Source organism: Falco rusticolus, chromosome 2 (assembly GCF_015220075.1).
Source record: "Falco rusticolus isolate bFalRus1 chromosome 2, bFalRus1.pri, whole genome shotgun sequence".
Lineage (NCBI taxonomy): Eukaryota > Metazoa > Chordata > Aves > Falconiformes > Falconidae > Falco > Falco rusticolus.
The window spans coordinates 873,552-896,473 of NC_051188.1; the positions used below are offsets into that span (position 1 = coordinate 873,552).

Sequence of the window (22,922 nt, forward strand, 5' to 3'; positions counted from 1 at the left end):
GAAAAGCACGGCGGGAGGGGAAGGCGAGGGGTCTTCCCGAGCTGCCACCGACCGCGCCCGTCACCGCCCGGTGGCCCCTCCTGTCCCAGGCGCCCCCTCCCCGGGACGGCGGTTTCTGAGTGACGCGCGCGGTGACGGCGCCGATGGCGCTGATGGGCAATGGAAGGGCAGCGCAGAGGCTGGCGGCGCTGCGGAGCCCCCTGGGGCGCTGGGCGGTGCAGGATGGGGGGCAGCCCCCCCACCCCCACACCCACTCCCCCTCCCCCCCCCAGCCGGGCCCGGGCGGGCCGGGCGCTGCCGGGAAGGGGCGGGTGGGGGCGGGGCGGGGCGGGGCGGCCCCGACGCGGCGGAGGCGGTGGCCGGTGGGGCGGGGAGGGGGGATCGGGGCTGGGGGGGGCCGTGCCGGGCTGCAGGGGATGCGGGGGGGCTGGGGGTGGGGCTGGGGGTGTTCCCGAGGGGGTGCAGGGGATGTTATGGGGGTTGGCGCATGCAGGGCCTAGGGGAGTGGGGCTGGGGGGGGGATAGTGGAGTCGGGGTGGGGGGATAGGGGAGTGGGTTATGGGGGAGACTGGAGGGATGCAGGGGATGTACGGGGGGGCCATGGCCCGGGGGGGCTTGAGGGGTTGGTGCATGCAGGGGCTAGGGGAGCCGGGCTGGGGTGGGGGAGGGGGGCGGCATAGGGGAGCCGGGCTGGGGTGGGGGGGGGTGCGAGGTCAGCATAGGGAGTGTGGGGCTATGGGGTTGGGGGGGGCATGGGGGTGCCGGCTATGGGGGTACATGGGGGGGCCCGGGCATTGGGGGTGGATGGGGGGGGTGGCACATGTAGGCTGGGGGGGACGGATGGGACATGAGGGGTGCAGGGGGGTACATGGGGGGGGTCCGGGCACTGGGGGTAGACAGGGGGGTTGGGCTATGGGAACGCAGGAAAGTTGCAGGGAGAAGAGGGGTGGGGGGGTAGGATCAGGGCATGGGGGGGGGGGGTGGGGGTGGCTACGGGGACCCTGGGCTGGGGACACTGGGTGTGCTAAAGGGGTTGGGGGTCCTGGGGGGTACCAAGCCCTTGGGGACAGCCTGGGGAGAGGAGGGGAGTCCCTGCGGGACCCAGAGATGTGGGGCCGGGACAGCGGGGTGTGCCCCCAGCCCCAGCGAGGGGCTCCACTCTCACCCCCCCTTCCACCCGGCTCAGGCCCCTGCGGGGACCTCGGGGAGGCCACCATGTCCCAGGCCATCACCTGCCTCAAGGTAAGTCCTCATCCCTGTCCCACCACCTCGGGGGGCATGAGCCCCTCCCCCCCCCCCCCCCAGCATTTAACCCTTACCATCTGTCCTTCCCACCCTGCCACAGCAGGGGGGGGGCGGGGAGAGCCCCCCGCCGCCGCCGCCATCACCGGGATCCCTGCTGGTCTTCCCGCCGGAGCCGCTGTTTCGGCAGGTGAGCGGGGTTACCTACCGCATCCCAGCTCTGCTCTACATCCCCCCGGCCGCCACCTTTCTGGCCTTCTCCGAGAAGCGCTCCTCCACCAGAGACGAGGACACCAAGTACCTGGTGCTGCGGCGGGGCCACCGGCACGGCTCCTCGGTCACGGTAAAAACCAGCAGGGGCTGTTGGCATCAGCCGCGACCTCCATCCCCAGGAGCAGCGCCGGGCAGCTTCGGGGTGCGGTGGCACCGGTGCCTCCCATGGCTGAGCCCTGTTTCTCTCCTCGCCGGCAGTGGGGTCCGGTGGAGGAGCTGTCAGCGCTGGTGCTGCCCGGCCGCCGCACCATGAATCCTTGTCCCCTCTACGATGCGAGGAGCGGCACCATCTTCCTCTTCTGCATCTGTGTCGAGTGGGGAAAGACGGAGCGATGCCAGATCTGGAGGGGCTGCAGCGCCGCTCGCCTCTGCTTCGCCACCAGCACTGATGGCGGCTGCGGCTGGACCCCGCTGCGGGACGTGACGGATGAAGCCATCGGTGCCGACCTGGCCCATTGGGCCACCTTCGCCGTGGGACCGGGCCATGGGGTACAGCTGGGTTCGGGGCGCTTGGTCGTGCCAGCGTACACCTACTACGTGCACAGGTGCTTGTGCGGGCTTGTGCCGCTGCCTTGCTACACGCGGCAGCACGCCCTCATCTTCTACAGCGACGACGGCGGGCGCAGCTGGCACAAGGGTGCCCTGGTCGGCGGTGCGCAGACGGGCGAGTGCCAGGTGGCTGAAATCAGTGGGAGCGATGCCCACCAGCCCTTGCTCTACTGCAACGCCCGAGCGCTGCGGGGTTGCCGGGCCGTTGCGTTCAGCACCGACCGCGGGCTGCAGTTCGAGCGCCCGGTGCGCTGCAAGGCGCTGGGCGAGCCGCCGCGGGGGTGCCAGGGCAGCGTGGTGAGCTTCGCCGCGCCGGCCAGCACCGGGGATGCACCCACTTGGTTGCTTTACTCCCACCCGACTGACCGGCACCGCCGGCGCAATTTGGGTATCTACCTCAACCCCGCGCCGCTGGATGGGGCAGGTTGGTGGCACCCATGGGTGCTGCACCCAGGGCCGGCTGGTTACTCTGACCTGGCCGTCTGCCCCGGCGGCATGTTTGGCTGCTTGTTTGAGTGCGGCACTACCAGTGCCTGTGAGGAAATCACCTTCTGCCTCTTCGCCCTGGAAACCTCTGACTGCCACGAGCAGAACCTCAAGACTCCCTAAAACAGACCCATTTTGGGGCGGGGACCGGCGGGGGGGTCACTCCCAACCACCAGCAGCCAGAGCTGGTGAGCCTGGCAATGCTGGGACCTCACTGGGACATTCTCGATTCACCGGAGGCTCAGCATCACATAGCTTTTATTTAATTAACGCTTGGCTTTTAGATTACTGATCGGGTAGGTGTCGGTGGTGACCGGCGGTGGGCTGGCGGGTGCCAGCACAGCCCCTGAGCTGCCGCAGCTTCACCCAAGAGCAGCGTTTGTCACCTGGTAGCAGCAACAAAGCAGCAGGTGCCACTGAGAGCAGCTGGTCCCCTGGTGACAAACAGACCAGCAAGCAGTGGTTTAGTGACAAATACTGGTAATTCCAGTGCCCCCCCCCCATGTAGCAGGGAGCAAGTTCCCCTTTTTTACCTTTTCTTTTAATCCTGTTTTCTTCAGTTTCCTAGTACAAGCTGAGTTTCGCCCCGTATTCCCATGGAAAAAAAGCACTCAAATCTCCGGGGTGTAGGAGGAGAGAGGGATTCTGCTCCGTAGAGGACAGGTTGTGGCATCCCGACGGTGAGGGCAACCTCACATCCCTGTGCTGGTGCCAAATAAAATCCTCCCAAAATAAGTGAAATCCAGCCAATTCTGGGAAAATCCCGAGGGGGGAGACCCTGCTGGGGAGGGATGCGGGCTGGCCCCAAGCATCACCATCTCCTGCTCCATCCCGCCGCTACATTTTGGGCACGCAGCACCTGGAAGAGAAGATTACACACACCCCCCCAGGGTTACAGGGTTACTGTTTTTTTACTGGGGAGGGGGTCGGTCCCAGCATCCCCGTATTACCGGTAGCGCCGGGGACAACCAAAATGTCCCCGCTGGGTCTCATGGGCGAAGCAGAAGTGGCGGCAGCGGCCGGTGTGCTGGGCACAAGCGCGGGCGCTGGTGGGGATGGCATCGGCGGGGGGTCCCGGGGGAACGTCGGCCATGGGGTGCCAGGGGCCGGTGGCCAGGAGCAGGGCCAGGAGCAGGGCCAGGTGTGGGACAGGCATGGTGCGGGGGTGCTGGTGGCACCTGGGCTTGGATTTATGGGGTTTGGTGCTGGGGAGGTGGAGTCTGGCTGCGGAGGGTGCTGCTGGATGGGGTTTAGCGACGGGCGACAGTGGGGACCCAGGGGACCGCGGGGATGGGGAGGGGACCTGTGTGAGGGTGGGCAGGGGGGGCAAGGCGAGTGCTGGGGTTTGTCTGGCTTCTTGGGGTGGGGAAGGAGGTGGCAGGGGAGTGATGCAGGGTCGTGGGACGTGGCTGGGTTACAGGGATATGGGACGTGGTGGAGTGATGGAGACATGGGACACGGCTGAGTGATGGGGACACGGGACGTGGAGTGTGATGGGGAGGGGACATGGGACACAGCTGAGTGATGCGGACATAGGACATGGAGTCATGGGGACATTGGGACAGAGTGATGGGGACATGGATTCGTGGGGAGATGGGACATGGCTGAGTGATGGGGACGTGGCTGGGTGATGGAGACATGGAGTGTAGAGTATGATGGGGACACAGGACACAGCTGAGTGATGGGGACCTATGACATGCAGTGAGGGGGACATGGGATACGGCTGAGCAATGGGACATGGAACGATGTGGGAAAAAGACATGGGTGAGTGACAGGGGCATAGGACATGGTTGAGCGATGGAAGATGGTACCCAGACCCTGGAGCAGAGGATCTCAGCTCAGTGCCCACCCCGAGCTCTGCAGCCGTCGCGCCCTTCCCCCGTTGTGCCCGTACACCCGTCACCCCCATGGTGCAGGACAGGGCTGTCCCCAGCACAGGTGCCCTGGGACAAGCCCACAGTTCCCAACTTCTCCTGGCCTCTCCTTTGGGAATTTGGCCAGTTCCGGCCCATTGTCCTGGGAAGCTCAGGGGTGGGGGTGCAGGGGCCGGGGGCACTTGGCTGGGGGGGGCCTATTTTGGGGTGCCATTGCAGTGTTGTCCCCACAGAAGGGGCACCTGAGCACCCGCTCTGACATGATTTACTCCAAAAAAGGGTTTTTTTCTAGTTGTTGGTGGGAACCCAGCAGGACATCCCCGACTCCCCCACCCTCACCCCACGGGGCCAGGCAGGATGGGGCCAGGAGGGGATGGGGGTGGTCAGGATGGGGTGGGGACAGCATGGAATTACTGCAAGACAGCGTGGGGACAGGCAGCAGGGGACACACAGGATGGGGACATGGAAGGATGGGGATGGGCAGGAGGGGACAGGATGGAATGGGGCCAGGGAAGATGGAGCCAGGAAGGATGGGGACAGGGCAGGATGGGAACAGGCAGGATAGAATGGGGACCAACAAGAGGGGGACAGGGAGGATGGGATGGGGATGGAGCTGGGCAGGATGGGGGCAGGACGGGATGGGGACCGGCGGGATGGGATGGGGAGAGGGCCAGGCAGGATGGGGGCAGGATGGGACGGGGACTCGTGGGATGGGATGGGGACAGGCGGGATGGGATGGGGAGAGGGCCAGGCAGGATGGGGGCAGGGCCAGGCAGGACTGAGCCCAGCAGTACCACGCCCCCCCCCAGCCAGCGTGGCGGCTCCGGGGCACCCCCCACCCCCTCCCCTCCCCTCCCCTCCCCCCCAAGGCGGAGCCTCTCGCCCCCCGCTCCCCCTCCCCCCCTCCCCCGGCCGCTCCCCGGGCTGGATGCCGGGCGCCGGGCGCTGGGTGCCGGATGCGGGCGCTGGGGGCGCCGGGGCTGGGGGCGCTGGGGGCGCTGGGGCTGGGGGCGCTGCTGGCGCTGCTGCCGCCCCCCGCCCCGGCCGAGACCTACTCGGCCATGCTGAGCGTGCGCGGGGCGCTGCGGTGCGAGGGCCGCCTGCTGCGGGGGCTGCGGGGCTACCTGCGGGGGGAGGGCGCCCGCCTGCGCCGCCTCGCCAGGTACCGCCGCGGGGGGGGCGGGGGGGGCGCACCCCCGGCGCGTCGCGGTCCCGCGTGGGGGCTCCCAGGGGCGCAGGGAGCAGCCGCTCCCCCCCCGGCACCCGTATCCCCGGGGGGTGCCGCGCTGGCGGGGAGGGGGGTTAGCCCGGCCCCCAGCTTTTGGGGGTGCCCCTAAATAAGAGCTTGAGGCATCGTGGGTGGAGGGGGTAGCGCAGCCCGGACCCTGCCCAGCCCCCCCCAGCCCGTGTCCCAGGAGGGGACGTGGGTCCCCCAGCCCCAGGCCGGGCTGCAGGGCCATGGCTCAGCACCCCAGGGGAGCCCCCCGCACCCCCCAGCGATGGGGGCTGCCAGCCCCGGTGGCGTTTCCCCATCTCTGGCTTGGCCGGAAAGTGGACGCCGCTACGGGGGGGCTCAGAGCCCAGCCCCCGCCCCGGGGGGTGTCACCGCCCAGGAGCATCACCGAAAGTGTCACCCAGTGGGTGCCTCGTAGGTTTTATGAGAAGGTCCAGGCGCTGCACCAGGACCCCAAGGCCTCGGTGGACAATCCCTTGCTGGCCTTCAGCCTCATCAAGCGTCTCCACTCCGACTGGCCCAATGTCATCTACAGCGACGAGGCTGCTGAGAACACCCAGGGTATGGGGCGGGGAGGGGGGGCGTTTGGCTGCGTGTCCCCCCTGTCACCCAGGGAGAGCCGGGCGGTGACGGGGAGTGGATGGAGGAGCTGGGGAATGGATCAATGAGCAGGAAAACGGGTGAAAGAGCGAGGGAATGGATGGAGGAGCAGGAGAACAGGTGGAGGAGCAGGATGTGGGCTCCCCAGGGATGGAAAAGGGCTGATAAGGTTGATTGCACCCCAAAATCTCATTAATCCCCCTCCTGCCCCCCCATCCCTGCCGCCCTCAGCGCTCCATTCTGGCTTCAAGGAGGTGGAGCGGGAGCTGCCTGGAGCCGAGGACCTGGATGGGGCAGCCCGGGCGCTGATGCGGCTGCAGGACGTCTACGCGCTCAGCGTCAAGGGCATGGCCAACGGCATCTTCCAGCGAGCCGGCGCCAGCTGCCCACCGCTCTACAGCCCCGGCCGGCGCGTCTCCCTCTCGGCTGACGACTGCTTCCACGTGGGCAAGGTGAGGGCGAGCCCCCTAAGCCCTCCACAAAGTTTTTCCAGCCTGGGATGTTGCTCCTGTGGGGATAGATGTTGGGTTTCCTTCCCACGTGGATACGGAGGGGCCCCCCGACTCAACCCGCCTGCCATCGCCTCTCGGCTCTCACCCAAGTAACGGGGCTCCTGGCCACGTTGCGCCTTGGGGAAAGGAAGCGCTGAGCTGGTGGCCCGGGGGAGATCTCCAGCCCCCGCATCCTGGCTGTGGGGTTGACCCCCACCTGGGGGTAAAGGTGGATCCATAAATCCCTGGGGTGGGATCTGGGCACTTTGATAGTGGTTTTTGTTCAGGGCAGAGTCCTCCGAGTGTCGCTGCAGAGCTGGGACGGAGTGTCCGAGTGTGGGATAGCGTGGGACAGGGTGGGGTGGGATGGGATGACATGGCATGGCATGAGATGGAGCTGGAGGTGGGGATGGAGCTGGAGACGGAGGTGGGGATAGAGATGGAGCTGGAGCAGGATGGATGGGGATGGGGGTGGGGATGGGGATGGGGACAGGAAAGGAAGGGATGGGACAGGATGGGGATGGCTTAGTGGGTAATGGGGATGGGGATGGGACTAGGAAAGCAACGGGATGTGGTGGGACAGGGTGGGTAGGAATTGCAATGGGTTGTGCTGACATGGCATGGGAATGGGATGGGATGGGATGGGACAGGGTAGGGACAGGATGGAGGGGATAGGGGTGGGACTGGGATGAAGATGGTGGTGGGGATAGGGTAGGACGACGTTGAGGATGGGATGGGATGGGATAGGATGAGACAGGGATGAGGTGGGATGCAGGCCAGGCTGTTGCAGTCAGTGGGCCTGGACAATGTGCTGCCTTGCAGGTTGCTTACGACACGGGTGACTATTACCACTCCATTGCATGGCTGGAGGAGGCCGTCAGCCTCTTCCGCCTCTCCTATGGCAGCTGGAACCCAGAGGACCGGAGCAGCTTGGAGGATGCTCTGGACCATCTCGCCTTTTCCTATTTCATGGTATGGCCACGAGTCCTGTCCCCACCCCCTGCTGTGTCCGGTAGGGCTGAACCATGGGCGGGGGGATGTTCATGGGCTCTCTGCTCCATCCAGGCTGGAAACATCTCCCACGCCTTGAGCCTCTCCAGGGAGTTTCTCCACTATGGTATGTGGGGCAACCTCGGATACAGCAGGAGGAAAGGAGAGGTTTTGGGGTGTCTCCATCACCATCTCTGCATGGCACCAGCCTCCTTCACCCTGTTTCCTGCCCCCATGTGGGGTAATTCTCCAGGGATCGATGCCAGGGCAGGGGGGTGATGGGGACACGGCGCTTCGGGTGACACTACCTCTCCGGCAGACCCCAGTAACCAAAGGGTGGTGAGGAACGTGGCCAAGTATGAGAAGCTGCTGGAGATGGGAACAGCAGCAAGTGCCAGACCCCTGCAACGCCCCAACAGCACTCGCCTGCAGAGCCGCGACGCCTATGAGGAGCTGTGCCAGCGCCCAGGGGGGCAGGTGGGGCGGGCAGGGTGATGCTGTGGTTCCCCACCCCACCACTGTCACCCTCTCTCACACCCTCCTTGGTCCTCTCTCTCCCCAGCTGGCCCCAGAGCATCTCCTGCGCCTCAGCTGCTCCTACGAGACCAATGGCAGCCCCTACCTCTTTCTTCAGCCTGCCAAGAAGGAGGTGGTCTGGATCCAACCCTACGTGGCTTTGTACCATGATTTCATCAGTGACGCCGAGGCTGAGACCATCAAGGGGTTGGCAGGGCCCCGGGTGAGCTGTCCCCATCCCCAGGGATGTCCATCTCCCGGAGGAGAGTGCCCCAAGAGCTGGTGGTCCAGGGTGGACTATCCTGAGCATGCAGAGATAGGCGGGGTTTCAAGCCAGGGCTTAGCTGAAGCCTTCTGCAGCGAAACCCCGGGGGGATGAGCCCAGTTTAGCTCCATCTGAGCCCCCCCCCCCCAAGATTTTGGGGAGAAACGAGGTCCGTGCATGCACTTAAACTGCTTCCCAGCCAGGCTTGGCTTGGTACCACCCAGCTGCATTGGATCCAACTGCTGTCACTGCCTCCATCAGCCTGGTGGGACATCTTGGGGTGGGGGATGTTTGGCAACCGGTTGGTATAAACCCACCAGTTTCAACCCCAACTGGGGTCCCTGCTTGGCGTGGGGGTCCCCATCTGCAGCAACATTCCCCCCTCACCGTGTCCTCCAGCTGCAGAGGTCCGTGGTCGCCTCTGGGGAGAAGCAGCAGAAAGCTGAGTACCGGATAAGCAAGAGGTAGTACCCACCCCTCCCTTACCCTCTAGCCAGTGGGACCACCATGACCCCATTGCCACCACCAAGGTGGCAGTGAAGCCATGCTGGGGTCCCTGGGTTCTCCACACCCAGCAGCGCTTAACGAGGGTTAAGCTCAGCCACGCGTGAATTTGGGGGGCTGAAGGTGTGGGGTGCTCCTGCAGTGCCTGGCTGAAGGACACCGCTGACCCGGTGGTGCGGGCGTTGGAGCAGCGCATCGCTGCTGTCACCGGCCTGGACCTGCGGCCACCCTACGCTGAGTACCTGCAGGTGGTCAACTATGGGCTGGGGGGCCACTACGAGCCACACTTCGACCATGCCACGGTCAGGAAGCTGCCTGGGTGGTCCATGGGGTGGTTCCTGTGGGATGGTCCTTGGGGTGTTCCTGGGATGGTCCCTCAGATGTTCCTGGGGGTGGTCTTTGGGGTGGTCCCTCAGATGTTCCTGGAGGTGGACCCTGGAGTGGTCCCTGGGATGTTCCTGGCGATGGGTCCTGGGGTGCTCGCCGTGGTTCTCCTGAGATGGTGCCAAGGGGAGGTCCCTGGATGGTCCCTGAGGGTATCCCCGTGGTGATCCCTGAGATATTCCTGGAGGTGGACCCTGGGATAGTCCCTGGGGCAGTGTGGGGGGCAGGCCTGGGATGGTGATCCCTGGGTTGGTGTCTGAGATATTCCTGGGAAGGGAGGGAGGGTGAAAGGGGGTGAGGGAAGAGGGAAGGAAGGAGGGAGGGAGAGAAAAGAATGGGGAGGGAGGGAGGGATTTCCCTGGAGGAAACGTCCCCATGGGACTGACCATCCCCCCCCCTTGCTCTTGGGGCAGTCCAGGAAGAGCCCCCTTTACAGAATGAAGTCGGGCAACAGGATCGCCACGGTCATGATCTACGTGAGTCCTCCCTCATTTCCAAGCTCAGAGAGAGACTGCGCTTGCTTGGTCATCAGTAGGGTTCGGAGTGACCAAGAGTTTGAGATGGGTGAGAGCAGCCCTAAACCAGCCTGTGCTGGGCTCCGAAATGGCAACCTCTGCAGCGGAGCGAAGAGCCGTGCCGTGCCGTAGTGATGGCAGCGTGGCGGGGGAGCCAGGGAGGTTTCGTGCCTCGGTTTCCCCACGCACGGCGGCCATACCACGGCAGGGAGGGCCGCGGCTCATATTGTTGCTCCTTTTCCAGCTGAGCGCGGTGGAGGCTGGCGGCTCCACTGCCTTCGTCTACGCCAACTTCAGCGTGCCCGTGGTTAAGGTGAGGGGCGCCTGCACGGCCCCCCGGCAGTGGGGAAGGGGAGGGACGCCGCTCTCTCGTCTCTTGTCTCTCCTAGGGCGCTGTGGCTGAGCCAGCCCCGATGCCAGACCCCAACCCTGGGGCTCCCTCATCTGTTTCGGGGTGCCAGACCCCAGCTCTGGGGATGCTGGCTCCCTTCGAGGGGTGCCAAACCCTGATCCCGCAGCTCCCAGCTCTGTTTCGGGGTGCCAGACCCCAGCTCTGGGGCTCCCGTCTGTTTTGGGATGCCAAAATCCAACCTCGGGAATCCCAACTCTGTTTTGGGGTGCCAAGACCTCAACCCCAAGGCTCCCAGCTCTGTTTTAGGGGTTTCACACCCCGTCCATTTGGCTCCTGGCTCTAGTTTTGGGTGTCAATCCCAGTTTGGGGGATCCTGGCTCTGTTTTGGAATGTCAAACCCCACCCCAGGGCTCCCAGGCTCCCAGCTCTCTTTTGGGGTGCCAAATGGCAATTCCGGGGCTCCCAGCTCTGTTTTAGGAGTTCCAAACCCCAGTGCTTGGGCTCCTACCTGTTTTGGGGTGCTGTACCGCAACCCCAGGGCTCCCAGCTCTCTTTTGGGGTGCCAAATGGCAATTCCGGGGCTCCCAGCTCTGTTTTTTGGGGTTCCAACCCCCCTGTCTGCTCTGCAGAACGCAGCTCTCTTCTGGTGGAACCTGCGGAGGAACGGGGACGGGGACGGGGACACCCTGCACGCCGGCTGCCCCGTCCTGGCTGGGGACAAGTGGGGTGAGAGGCAGCTGGGGTGACACAGGGTTGGAGGGGCAGCTCTGCTGGCGGGGCTGGGAACTCAGAAAAATCCTGGATAATCGGGAAAAGACATCGCCGATACGGGAGCAGGGTTAGTGACGGGGGCAGGGGGAGGGAGGCGAATGGGGACACTTGTCCTTGTCCCTTCCAGTGGCGAACAAGTGGATCCACGAGCACGGGCAGGAGTTTCGGCGGCCGTGCGGTGCTGACCCACAAGACTGAGCTGCCGTGGGCTCAAGGATGTGGCACCCATGGGTGGCAGAGCCACCCTGGCTCAGCGCGTCCCCAAGGCTGCGGCAAGGGGAGGGAGGAAGGGGGTGGCAGGGGCGCGGGGGGCTACCGGGGGCAGTGGCACCTGCTCAACCACGGCCGAATCCGGTCAAAATAAAGTCGGAAGACACTAAACTGGAGTCTGGCGGCACTAAACTGGGCGCGGTACCCGACGGGATGATGGGGGTGTGTGTATGTGTCTGCGCCCCACCCCAATTCCAGCGCAGACCCTAAACGTACTCTTGAGCCCCCTCCTCCAGCCCTAGATAAAGTCTCTCTGTTAAAAGGTCCGGCAGTTAGCCACGCGGCGTTTCTGCGGTCATCAGTAGGCTTCAGAGTGAACACCATGACCGCAGAGGACCAGAGCAAAGACAGTTACACTCACCTTCCTCAAACCAACCCGCTGCAGCGTCTGGCTACACCATGGAGCTGACTGCAGCCCCACACCCCGCGCACATCCCGCCCCAGCGTGGGGTCCCCCCGCACCCCCGAGAGTGTCAGCTATGGCAGGGCAGCCGCTCCAGGAGGGATGCTGGGGAAGGAGAGGGTGGCTGCTGCCCCCCTGCCCTGGCCCCCAGCCTGCCCGGGCTTGGACCACGCTCACGCCAGCGTGCTCTCCCGGGACCCCGTGGACAAGGTCCCTTTCTCCAGCCTGGTGTCATGGAACCCCCCCCAACTCCGCACCCATCCAGCCTCACCCACACGATGCTTGGATGGGATTAAAATCCTCCTGGCTGGAAGCAGAGACCCGACCCCCGGGGGCGTCCAGGCCACCCCCTGACACCTCTTGGCTAGCTGGAAGGAGAAGGCCAGGAATTGGGGAAGGGGATGGAGCCACCGGGCAGAGCTCTGCCAGGGCTCTCCTGCTCGTCTGGGGTTCAAACCCACACCCCGATCACCCCGTGGCGGCGTTTATCCAGCCCCAGACCGACAGCAGGGCAGGGGACGAGCTGCCAGCAGCACTTGGGCAGGGGAGCAGGAGCCGGAGCGAGGAGATGCCACAGGGAAAATTTCAGAGCAGATTGCCCTCAAATTCCTGCTCTTCAGCTATATATATATATAAAATATATATGGGTCCAGCCCAGCGCAGGTTACCCAGCAGCTGGAGCACCCCGGTTTATGACTTTCAGGTGTTTCTGCACAGGTGGGCACCGCTGGTTACGGCAGGGAGGGGGGGGAAAAGCAAAAGCTGTGGCTGAAGCACCCCCCTACCCCTCCTCCCCCCAGCCGAGCACAGGGATGGGGGAATATTTCGGATGACAAGAGGCTTCTGTGAGTCACCAGCAAAACCCAGGACTTGGGTCTGGCCCCAGGAACGTTCAGGACGCCCCCCCCTCCTCCAGGGGGGCCCCAGGGACCCCAGGGGAAGGTAAAGGAGGAGCTCCTGCACCAGGCTTTGCACAAATGCTTTATTGGTGGGCGAGAGAAACAGACACCGAATGAGACACGAGGAGGATGAGGCTGACACGGGACACAGAGCGCGTGCTCCGGAGAACCAACAGACACACATTTTCCTTTTGGGAACAGCAGCACGTGGTAAGAGGTCACCGCACCGGACTGGGACTGGAAACCAGCAAAGCACCCAACAGCAGAGCTGGGAGCAAACCCCCAGGCACTGCATCCCGCAGGTCTCCGATGCTTACGGACAAGGTGCTGAGGGCACGGCGGTACCGGATGGATCGGGGCAGCCCATACAGCCCAGGGAAGCAGGTTTGGGGAACACAAACAGCGGTTTCAGGTTGGGAGCAGAACGCCAGGCTCAGAGACGGGTGTTAGGAAGCACCCAGGCCGAGTTTTCTTGGAAATGGCAACCCATCAACTACTTTTTTGACCTTACCTGAAGATCTAGGTCTAGCCTTTCGGGAGTGTCAAGCACCAGTTCAAAGCAGTGAAGGGCTGATGGCCAGACACCTCCCAACATCTCTTTTCCCAGTCCCTTCCCCACCCAGGATAAAAGACGGAGGCGGGGAGAACCATCCGAGCTGGATTTGAGGAGGTAGAGGATATCAGCACGAAGCTGTTTGCTCTCTCCTACCCAGTGCCCCCCTGCTCACCGAAGAGCCTGCTGAACGCGGCAGCACACTGGTAAAGTTCTCGGTGTCCTGGGATGGTCTCACCGAAGCGAACGAGAAGCCGGGGAGCGGCTTTGCCCTCCGGCCATCGCTCAGCCAGCCCTGAGCGAGGAGGCTCCCTCTGAACCGCCCCAGCATGGCGTTACTGGGCTGCTGGTGTCATCACCCATGGGATCCATCACACCACCACTCCCTCTGCGAGCTCCCCGACCGTGAGCTCGGTTCAGAAGTCACTCTGTCATCAGGCAGGAGCAATTTCACCACCACCAGAGCAGATTTGGGTGTGTGTGGGGGGGGGGTGGGGTGGGGGGGGTGGGAATTTGTGCTGCCAAGCAATGCAGCGCTCTGCCTTTCAAATCAGGAAGGGGTGGAAAGCAGGGCTGGAATGGGCTTTCCCGGGCTGACCAGCTGCTTCCCTCTCCAAAAGGGGGGGAAACAAAAAAGAAAAAACCAAACCCTATAGCTGCATCATCTCTGAAAACCCACTATCATGGCCTGAGGGAAGAAACGCAGCTGGACAGCCCCAGGTCCTCTGTATCACTGCGGGGATTTTTAACTCTTCACTATTTTTTTCTTTTTTAGAGGGTGTCTCAGCTGCACAGAAAGAGACCTCCAGTCACAATAAGCATCAGTGTTTTTAATTGGCTTCGGTATCATCTCCCACCCACTTCACATCTGGGCCAGGGCAGACCGAAGACACAAAAAGACAAGGCTCGAACGAAAAGCGAGCTCAGTCCAGCCACACCGACGGGCTGCGTCTGCGGGCAGCAATCGCCCCGGCCACCAACAGTGTTTCCAAAACACCAGCACAGAGGAACTGTGCGGGCTCAAACACGCGCAGCCGAGCTCTGCATTTGCAAGAGCTGTGTTCGAACCAAACTGACTCGCTTCGGCAATACAGGGAATACCTTTGTTCCAACACTCTCGGTGCTCCTGTCATCTACAGGTCACCGATGGGTTTGCCTGGTGCGTGTAATCTGGCAGCTGGCAAAACCCTCCCTGGGGCTGATTTGAAAAACTTGAGCGAATCCTGCAACACACCGGCCTCCCAAACTGCATCTTCTGCTTCCTGCCAAGCCTTAGGATTTTCCGTTGTGAAAGTTTCCACCGATCCTCAATCCAACAACTGGAACAAAAGCGAGAGAGATTTCTAAATAATCCAAAGCGCCAGCATAAAGCCAGCATCCTTTCAATTTAGACAGCCTCCCCCTGTTTATCTGCTTTTACAGAGACAGGACAATGCTGCAGGCTGTGGAAAAACGCAGTGAAAAGTTGGGAGTTACGGGGGGATTTTCTAGACGCCCCCGTTTTTCATGAGTCAAAGAGAACATTTCTTCTCTCCACAGTTACTATTACCATGGTCTGTGCTACCCTTCACCGAAATACCATTTATATCTGCCAGCAGCTCCCTGAAAAGGGAGAAGAAACTGCAACAGGAGCATGAATATTTGTCCTACAAAAGCACAGCCTCAAAAATGTACCCGGCTTGACAGAGACAGAAGGAATTCCCCCTCCACTCACCCACCCGCGGCTGCTCCGTCCGCCTTTTTTGAAGCCAGCACCACACGAGGCCCTCAACAGCCACCTACGCGGTGCAGATCAGGACCGAGAGCTTGGCACGCAGCAATGCCACATTAAAATGGCTATTGAAATATTTATTTTTTCACTCACTTCTCAAATGTTAACAAAATATAATGCTGGGGGAGCCCACAGGATTCAGAAGCAGTCATTCATTTTCCACTGGTGCTTCTACAGAACACAAAACTGATTGGCTTTGCATGGAGGGTTTTGTTTGTTTTTTGTTGTTTGGTTGGTTTTTAAAGATTTCACAAACTGTAAAAGCAAATGAAAGGGATAACATGAGGGACACACATGAGGAGTTACCGCAACGAATCACTCGGAGCCAGATCCTCCAAGTTACTTCAGCACGGAGGAAGGTGACTTTACCGAGATCATTCATGAGTACGACAACAGGCACATGCTTAACGAACCCGTGAAGCGAGACCCTGGACATACATACTGTACTATTTAATCTCTAACAATTTGAACACAGGAATCACCTGGAAAGGACTGAGAATCTCGCCAATCTTCAGGATACAGTCTGGGGAAAGTGCTATTTTGCATCTCAACTACTGAAGATCCATTTAACCCATCAGCAACGAAACCAGCGGTGAACATGACATCGAGGTCACAGTAAAGTAACGCAATAATGAACGTGGCAACTTACAGAGGGAAACGCCGGGAGCCAGCAATTGCTCTTTTAACACCCAAATGCCGATGGCCTAAGTACCAGGAGAGAGCACAGCTTCCTGGAACACGGCTTTCTTGTCTCTAATTCAGGCATTTCCCACCCTGATGGGACAGGGAAGGGCCACAGAGCAAGGCCGTGACTGCTGCGTCCAGGGCTCGCACGCGAAGGCGTCAGGGGAGACGAGTGGCTGCGTCGGGGTAAAGGCCAAAGTCAAACCGGGCTTTGCCGGCTCTTCACACCGTCTCCCTTGGCCTCACCTGCAACTCTCACGTGCCCAGAATTCACGACAGCTCATCACAGGACGTACGCGCAGAGGCACACGACAGCACTCTGCCTCAGCCAAACGGCGCTGACCACCGCTTTCATCGCACGGCATCGAGGGGTTACGGACACAAGGCAAACCCCCCTGATGATTTCAGACATCCACCAGCAAAATATTGAGGAAAACTGCTCCAGAACGTGTCTGCTCTTAGGCTCAAGAGTAATTCTTAGGTGAAAGCAACCTGACAAACTGTGGATAATTTAACCCTGAAGAGAAACTGTGTAACTACTGCATTTACATGGAAATCTGGAAGGCAGGCAGTGAAACGATCTAGGAAACAACAGGGAAAACAAGGTCTTTCCTCCAGTACCGGGGGAGCATAACACAGCGGCAGCTGCCCACATCTCTGCATCGACATCAGCAGAACTGACTCCAAGCTCTCCAGGGTTTTATCTACTGCACGTTTTGCATTTTTTCATCCCGAAGGCGCTGATCTCTGTTCAGTTGCACGTGGCAGCTACAAGAAGGGAAGCATAAACACATTCCGGGGACAGAGAATGGCCAAAACAGGCAAACCGCCTGCTGAGCGCGTTGTTACTGCTGGTCTCGGGTTGTAGAGGAATGAAGCTGCGTTAATTAGCATCGATAATATACAGCTGTGGGCTGGCTTCAGGGGCGGGGGTCGGCTGAAGTAGCTGTGGCTGGTTCTGTTAAGTGGTTAAATAGCTCTAAGGAGGGCAGCTAAAGAAAAGAGTAGCCAATGAAGAGAGATCTGGAGGAGAGAGCGCGCCCTGGATGAGGAGAGACAAGGAGAAGGCAGCAGAGGTGAGAAGCAGAGGGACTGGCCAGAAGAGCATGAAGGAACAGCTTGAAAAGTAGATGGACCTTTGAGACCTTGTGGGGGATTGGTGGCCATGCCGGGGCAAGGCGTGCTAACTACTTAGTGAAGTTAACTTGGTAGGTGATGGTAAAAGACCTTGTTGCAGCTGGCTAGTTTTGAGAGTGCTGCGACATCAGGTCTTCCCCACAAACGTCGGCCCGAAGTCCCCTGCCTGTTATGTGTCTGCAGTAGATGGAGTTATCCAGGCTGGTTTCTAAGAAAGCCGCAAGATGCAGAAACAGAGCTCATGGTCTCCCCTTGCCTTTTTGCTTTACAGTCCCATCCAACTCTGCCCAGGAAAATAGCATCTAGGCTCTTCCCACAGCTTAACCCACAAGGCTGGCATCGGTGAGACGAAACCTGAGCTCCCAAGGAAGCCAATTCCTCATCTGCTTCAGGGGAAAGAAACGTGCATATAAAAAACAAACCTAAGGGGCACTTCAAAGACGATTAGACGATTCCACAGAGAAATCCTGAAGCCTTTGGCTATGCTGCAATGCCCTCGGTGGATCTGGGCCGCCAATGGCCCTTTTGCAGTTGGGTCCAAGAGAGCCTGAGAATTGATGCAGATTGGTATGACTGACTACTTGGGATTTCAGGAGGTCTTTCCTTGTGGCAGCAGAGAGGAGCCCACTTCCAGGGCCCTGAAGAGCTTTTCATGGTCTTCAGTACAAGCTGCTTCCCAGCAAGGAAGTCCCTAAGCATTTACACATTCTGGAGAACTAGTTCTAGGGGATGAATCTCACACCAACTTCTCACTGCTGCTGAACTGGAGAGATGAAAGGTTATGGATACATCACAGTGGCCTCTGGTGCAGTTTATTTACAACAGAACTTAGTGCTGGAGAACACCAGGGTATTAACAAGCAGGAAACACACTAGGAGGGAAAAAGAAGAGTGGAAGAAAGGTCACACATTAAAATCGAGGTATTCTCCGCAGGTATTTGACTCTGCAACACCCTAAATTGAATCGGTTACCCAAGATCAAACAAGACCAAAAGGAGTCTATCATGCAGGTTACAATTAGCATTGCCACATTCAACAATCACTTGTGAGCTCTACAAATAGCGAGAAGCACAAAAGCTTAACGTGTTGTCATCTCTATGGCTTAAGGACACAATAAGGCCAGCAAGCCACCTCGCTTTCTCCAAGCCTCTTGTTTTAAAGCTGCTTTTGCTACAACGGTAATAGCAGGAGCAACAGGCTAGCTCCTTCAGGACTCACAGAGGCAGCACAGGTTGCCAGATGCCTGGGGGAGATTCAACACTGCGGTGCAGTACAGTCCTTTGGGCTTCTCCCTCTCTCACTGTTTACACACCAACCTACACTATATCCTTTCACTGGATGAAAAATATGCAAGTCCACAGTCCTGCATTTCATCCCCAAGGGCATAGGATAAAGGGGGAAAACAGAAAGAGATCATCCAGCAACACCTCCTTAGCATTACCAGTCCTAAAGCATCACACATTCTGGGGCTTCTAGCTCTTGTTGAAGAATTCTCAGCTAAAAGCAGAAGGACTTTTCCAGACTGCTTGACTAACATGCTTATTTTACCATTTGCCTGAAAGATGATGCTCAACCAGAATTTAAATTCAAGAGGGCTAAGCATCAGTTTAGTTATTAGCTTTACGGTACTATAACGAAGGCTTTGGGAGTTTTTCCAGTCAGCCTCGTGAGTCACAACCTCCCCCCACCACTGCGTGGCTGATCGCAGCGACCAGGCTCCTACAGTTCACTACGATGTGAAAACACATGAGGCAAGCATGGAAAGTCTGCGAAGCAAAGCACGCACCTTCCCCTGTCTAATCTCACCAGTATTTCTTGGTGCGGTGCAAGTTGTTTCCAAAAACACAGGGCCTTGATTACTTAAAATATTCTTTAAACTAAGCACTGCAAAACTTGTAATTCTGCCTTCTGGCCAGGTATAAAGGATCGGCTGGGGAGGATCTGCTTTGCTCCTCCCCTCCAAGGAAGGAGGTTTCACTGACGCAAATTAATATGTGAGAAGTTTAGAGAGAAGAAAAACACCAAATACATTACTGGCTGTGATTCAAAGCTGTTTGTTTACACGTGGTTTTTAGCATTATGCTAAAACTCCACCCTCCCGCACCGAGAGCCAAACACGCAGGCAGTTCAGAGCAAAAGCTCTGCTCAAGGTCTGCCCAGCTTTAGCACCCGCAGAGCCTTACCACTGGAATCCACCGATGGGCTCTGTAAACCTGTGACGGATCAGGAACGTCGCAACAGCTTCAGCAACCTGAAGGAAGGGGGGAGGAAAAAAAATCATCTGCTCAGGGACATAAAGATAACAAGAAATCCAGTCAGTTTTCAAAGACTGCAGCACTGCCAACAACAGTTCACATCCTCAGGATGCTCTTGCTGAATCAAGTTTGCTCCTTTAAAACTAAGAGCTCCATCATGACATGCTTTTATATTAAAAAATTAAAAAAAAAAAAGGAACTACATGCCTCCACCATTACTCCAACACTGATCTCACATTCAAGAACTGACCAAACTTTTTCTCCACCTCTTTCAGTAATTCTTAAAAAAATGCCTAAGTTTAGCAGGGGAAGAAAGGTCTGGCAAAATCATGATGCAAGGTATCTCTATAAAGAATCAATCAAGACAGTAATAATACAGCTTAGAATGTATATTAAAAAGGATAACAATGGAAGAACTGATCAGGTGTCAATAAAAATCCCTATTTCAGGTTGGTCAAGCGAAGCACAGAAAGGCCGAGTTTTACACTGACAGTGGTCAGTGTAGGACAAGTTTTAAAACCAGACACGTTTCCAGCCACAGGCTCCACTGGCTGCACCACATTCCTGCTTCTATCTAGACACGAAGTTCAGCAGTACCCAGAAGCAGCAACTGCTTTGTCAGCCTGTACACCATTTCAGTAACATTTGGTTTGTATTTGGAAAATGTGAGCCACCCGACTCAGCTAAACACAGACCAACCCCAAAAGCTGCAGCTTAGTACAAGGGAGACTGGAGAACTTCAGGAGGAAAATCAGGGAGGATCAATCCACAATCCACATTGTAAGAATTTGGTTTATCACCACTAGCCTGAAAGGTAAATCTGTAACCTAGCCAAGCCCTGTGTCATGTAACATCTTAGCCCAGGCTTTCCAACCAGCTTAAAACTCCAAACTGTTTTACGAATAGCCAGCTAGTTAAGATATCGTGCCAAAAAATGCCCCTAAAGTCTAATCTCTGCTTCACAGTAAGGAACTGACCCCTTTTGCATTTAAGCCATTAAACCCATGACTTATCTAGCTTCAACCCCACAGTGGGGCTCACCTTGTCTGGAGCATCTTCATGGACTGCATGGCCACACTGTGGGAGGACCTGCATCTGAAACTTCCCTGCAACCAAGAGAATCATCACTGGAGCTGCTTTTTAAGTGATCCGGATTCCTAACAGCAACGGTTTTAGGCAAACAGTTTTTGGGTACACAGGAAACATCAGACATGACTACACCCTAAAAAGCGCTGTGGATTTATGAACTCTTCTAAAAAAGGACCTCACATTCTTTACGAACAAACCTCACCAAATCTCACTATATGCATTATATGGACGAGGGACCAGGGAAGGCACAGAATTCTAGGGCAAACCGTACAATACACGCAGCAGTTTCCAAAGAAAGCAAGAACCAGCTGCTTAATTCATCTGCCCCAGGTGTAACTAGAGCAGGCTCCCAGGAGTTAAAACAAAGCTAAACTTCTTAAGAGCTTCTTGACACAGGTGAGGCTACCTTTCAGAGTCAGAAGCGTAATCAGATCTGCCTTAATGTAATGTTTATCCTGCTACCCAATACTACTTTCCAGTACTGGTTGCTCTGGAGACCAATGAAGCTGGGATGGGGGCAAAAAAAGGCCACAAACCAAATGCCAAAACATTAATGCAGATGCTGAATCTTGGTCCGATGTCTGCCAGAAACATGGGGAGACCAGAGAGTTTTGGATGGTCCCAATTGTTCTAGCTAGGAACATCAGGAACGTCGTTAGAAAGGGAAAAAACAGATTAGAAAGAAGCCCTCACAATCATTCTGATCCAAGAGAAGCACGGCAGCTCCATGGCTGGAAACACTGAACACCAGACTGAAGAAAAACCATGGCAACAGCCCTTAATGACTTCTAATTCAACCTTTCCCTTCTTTTCCACCATTGCTACAACCACAGACAGTTACAGAACACTCTGGGACGGACTCATTCTTTCATGCATTTGTTTCAATATAGACTGCACCTGGTAAGAGGCCATCCCAGCTGTCCCTCGTTTACGTACCCATAGCAACAAGCTCTCATCCAAAAAGAGCATTACAGTAAGGATAGAGTAACAATATTAAATATTTACCTTGCATCTGTCCAATTGTTAGATCTTTATCCAGCCTGTCAACACCTACAATCAAACAAACAGATGTACTGAAGAAAAGCCAGAGAGAACCTGCCTAAGGTATTCTGAAAGGGACATTTGGCTTGAAAAACACAAAAGAGATATCTGACACCCACCGTAAGGACAAGAGTAAAGTGACAGGAAAGGATCCCATCCAAAAATGCAAGAACACATCCCTCCCCACAACTTGAAAGGATATTTATCTTTGTCACACATTGTACTCCCTATTAAAGGACAAAGAGGGGCTACAGCTGGCTGTAGCACATCAATAATCTGACTTTCAGCTGAAAAGTTCAAATCATGCCCATATCTGTAGGAAAATGTCATAGTAGCGGGGCTGAAGGGCAGCTTGGATCTGTCCTGTTTGCCCTTCTTCCACATCACAGAACAGAAACACCCGTCCAACAGCAGCAATACACAGTATCATTACGTGCTGTTTTGGTATTAGAGGCTCTGAACTAATTCTAGATCGGCACGGATCAAATGGACCATTTAATGGTATTTCAAGATACACAGAAGAGCCAGGGTGGAAGAGACAGGTCTGCTGTTCTCGGACAAAGACATTAGCCAAACGCTGACCCTATTCTCCAAAATACAAGTGGGACACCACAGAAGTCAACAGCCACTGAACCGAGACAGGACTGGAAGAGACACATACCGGCTAAAAGCAAAAGCTTTGGAGTTGGACAGCTTAGGAAGAGGTTAGACAAACCCCTGAACCAGCCATCCCAGTACTTTTCTGTTTTCGCCAGTTCAATTCGCCACGTGTATAAGAGCTCCTTCTTTGTCTGCAGGGAGGAGACAGAGCTCTGCATTAGCGATCAGTAAAACAGCTGGAATAAAAGCTGAACTCAGAGTGTCACTTGGAAGTCTGTACTTCCATTTTAAAAAAAGAAATATATCTACATATATGTAAAAAAATACTGGCTCCCTCTGGTGGATCACACACTTTCAGGGGACAACTATCCTTGCTCGAAATTTCTCTCCAAATCACAGCCAAAGTACACGAGCAGGGAACAAGAAAGTCAGTGGGGCTATACCTATAGATCAAGAGAAGGCTGCAGCATTCAGGGCACTCAACTTGCTATTTTTTCCTGGCACAAATAGCTCACAAATTGTATGTTCCAACTCTGCTCTCACTTAGGTGACACAGAGATACGAGGGATAAGCTGGCTACAACGATGTTCCTCGAGGAAGATGTTCCTCGAGGAATTTACATTCCTCGGTGGTTGCAATTGCCTGTAAGACCTCCTGAATGCTACTGTGCCTTGGAAACAAACAAAAATACCACAAGGACTCAGAAAAGAGCATTCCTCCCTCAGGCCAGAAGCCCCATTTCAGCCCATATGCATTAAATTTGTGAGCATCTCAGGAAAGAAAACCAAACACATGCTTTCAGGTAACAGTCTAAGATAGAATCAGTGGCATGAGATGAAGAACCACAACAACAGTCACAATATAAAGTTTTTGGTCCCTGGAGTTGCTGCCTTTTATGTTAGAGCGATTCGGATAACTACTGGCAGCTACTCTTGCAGGGAAGCATTGTGCAAATACAAGCTGAAAGCACAAGTAAGAAAGTCCCTACCTCTGTGTCGTCTTCTTTCTTCCTTTTGTTAACAGAGCCTCCCCCTTCCTCATCCTCTTCCTCCTCCTCCTCTTCTTCAATAATACCCTCCACTATGGCTTTAGGACATTCAGGACTAGCAGCCCCTTCACACCTGTGAAAAAAAAACCAGCAACTGATTCCCTGCCAAAAACAAACAAAAAACCCC

The 22,922-nt window shown here is 57.2% G+C and overlaps 3 protein-coding genes across 7 annotated transcripts in view; 2 read left to right on the top strand and 1 right to left on the bottom strand.

The window, feature by feature from the left end:
- Nucleotides 1-329: 329 nt before the first annotated feature.
- On the top strand, nucleotides 330-3,283 carry NEU3 (neuraminidase 3). 5 transcript variants are annotated; one of them, XM_037378355.1, is made up of 4 exons: nucleotides 330-362; nucleotides 1,187-1,242; nucleotides 1,349-1,585; nucleotides 1,714-3,283. In XM_037378355.1, the coding sequence occupies exons 2-4, from the start codon at nucleotides 1,216-1,218 to the stop codon at nucleotides 2,671-2,673; spliced, it is 1,224 nt and encodes a 407-aa protein (XP_037234252.1). In that variant the 5' UTR covers nucleotides 330-362; nucleotides 1,187-1,215; the 3' UTR covers nucleotides 2,674-3,283. The 5 variants fall into 5 exon arrangements, 4 of the variants coding, with proteins under 4 accessions (XP_037234252.1, XP_037234251.1, XP_037234248.1 ...); XM_037378354.1 differs by having other exon boundaries at nucleotides 331-362; nucleotides 1,346-1,585; XR_005102780.1 differs by lacking the exon at nucleotides 330-362 and having other exon boundaries at nucleotides 1,015-1,242; nucleotides 1,346-1,585; nucleotides 1,714-3,030; nucleotides 3,111-3,283.
- Nucleotides 3,284-5,380: 2,097 nt separating this feature from the next.
- P4HA3 (prolyl 4-hydroxylase subunit alpha 3) lies at nucleotides 5,381-11,317 on the top strand. Its single transcript, XM_037376467.1, has 13 exons — nucleotides 5,381-5,586; nucleotides 6,077-6,219; nucleotides 6,490-6,710; nucleotides 7,572-7,721; nucleotides 7,815-7,866; nucleotides 8,059-8,216; nucleotides 8,302-8,478; nucleotides 8,920-8,984; nucleotides 9,167-9,326; nucleotides 9,822-9,884; nucleotides 10,168-10,236; nucleotides 10,905-11,001; nucleotides 11,174-11,317. Exons 1-13 carry the CDS (start codon nucleotides 5,381-5,383, stop codon nucleotides 11,242-11,244), a joined length of 1,632 nt encoding a protein of 543 aa, XP_037232364.1. The 3' UTR covers nucleotides 11,245-11,317.
- Nucleotides 11,318-12,687: 1,370 nt separating this feature from the next.
- The window catches only part of PPME1 (protein phosphatase methylesterase 1), a 34,515-nt gene continuing 24,280 nt past the window's right edge, over nucleotides 12,688-22,922 (bottom strand). Inside the window, exons 9-14 of the mRNA XM_037376655.1 lie at nucleotides 22,736-22,868; nucleotides 21,809-21,938; nucleotides 21,112-21,156; nucleotides 20,059-20,123; nucleotides 18,946-19,013; nucleotides 12,688-17,634 (exon numbers count right to left, since the gene is read on the bottom strand). Coding sequence (XP_037232552.1) covers nucleotides 17,616-17,634; nucleotides 18,946-19,013; nucleotides 20,059-20,123; nucleotides 21,112-21,156; nucleotides 21,809-21,938; nucleotides 22,736-22,868 — 460 coding nt within the window. The 3' untranslated portion in view covers nucleotides 12,688-17,615. The remainder of the gene's footprint in view (nucleotides 17,635-18,945; nucleotides 19,014-20,058; nucleotides 20,124-21,111; nucleotides 21,157-21,808; nucleotides 21,939-22,735; nucleotides 22,869-22,922) is intronic.

Coding starts and splice junctions, on each gene's coding strand:
- NEU3 (XM_037378351.1), top strand. CDS start 1,108: ATGTGGGGCCGGGACAGCGGGGTGTGCCCCCAGCCCCAGCGAGGGGCT. Junction 1,243..1,345: donor AGGCCATCACCTGCCTCAAG/GTAAGTCCTCAT, acceptor ACCCTGCCACAG/CAGGGGGGGGGCGGGGAGAG. Junction 1,586..1,713: donor GGCACGGCTCCTCGGTCACG/GTAAAAACCAGC, acceptor CCTCGCCGGCAG/TGGGGTCCGGTGGAGGAGCT.
- P4HA3 (XM_037376467.1), top strand. CDS start 5,381: ATGCGGGCGCTGGGGGCGCCGGGGCTGGGGGCGCTGGGGGCGCTGGGG. Junction 6,220..6,489: donor GGCTGCTGAGAACACCCAGG/GTATGGGGCGGG, acceptor TGCCGCCCTCAG/CGCTCCATTCTGGCTTCAAG. Junction 10,237..10,904: donor TCAGCGTGCCCGTGGTTAAG/GTGAGGGGCGCC, acceptor TCTGCTCTGCAG/AACGCAGCTCTCTTCTGGTG.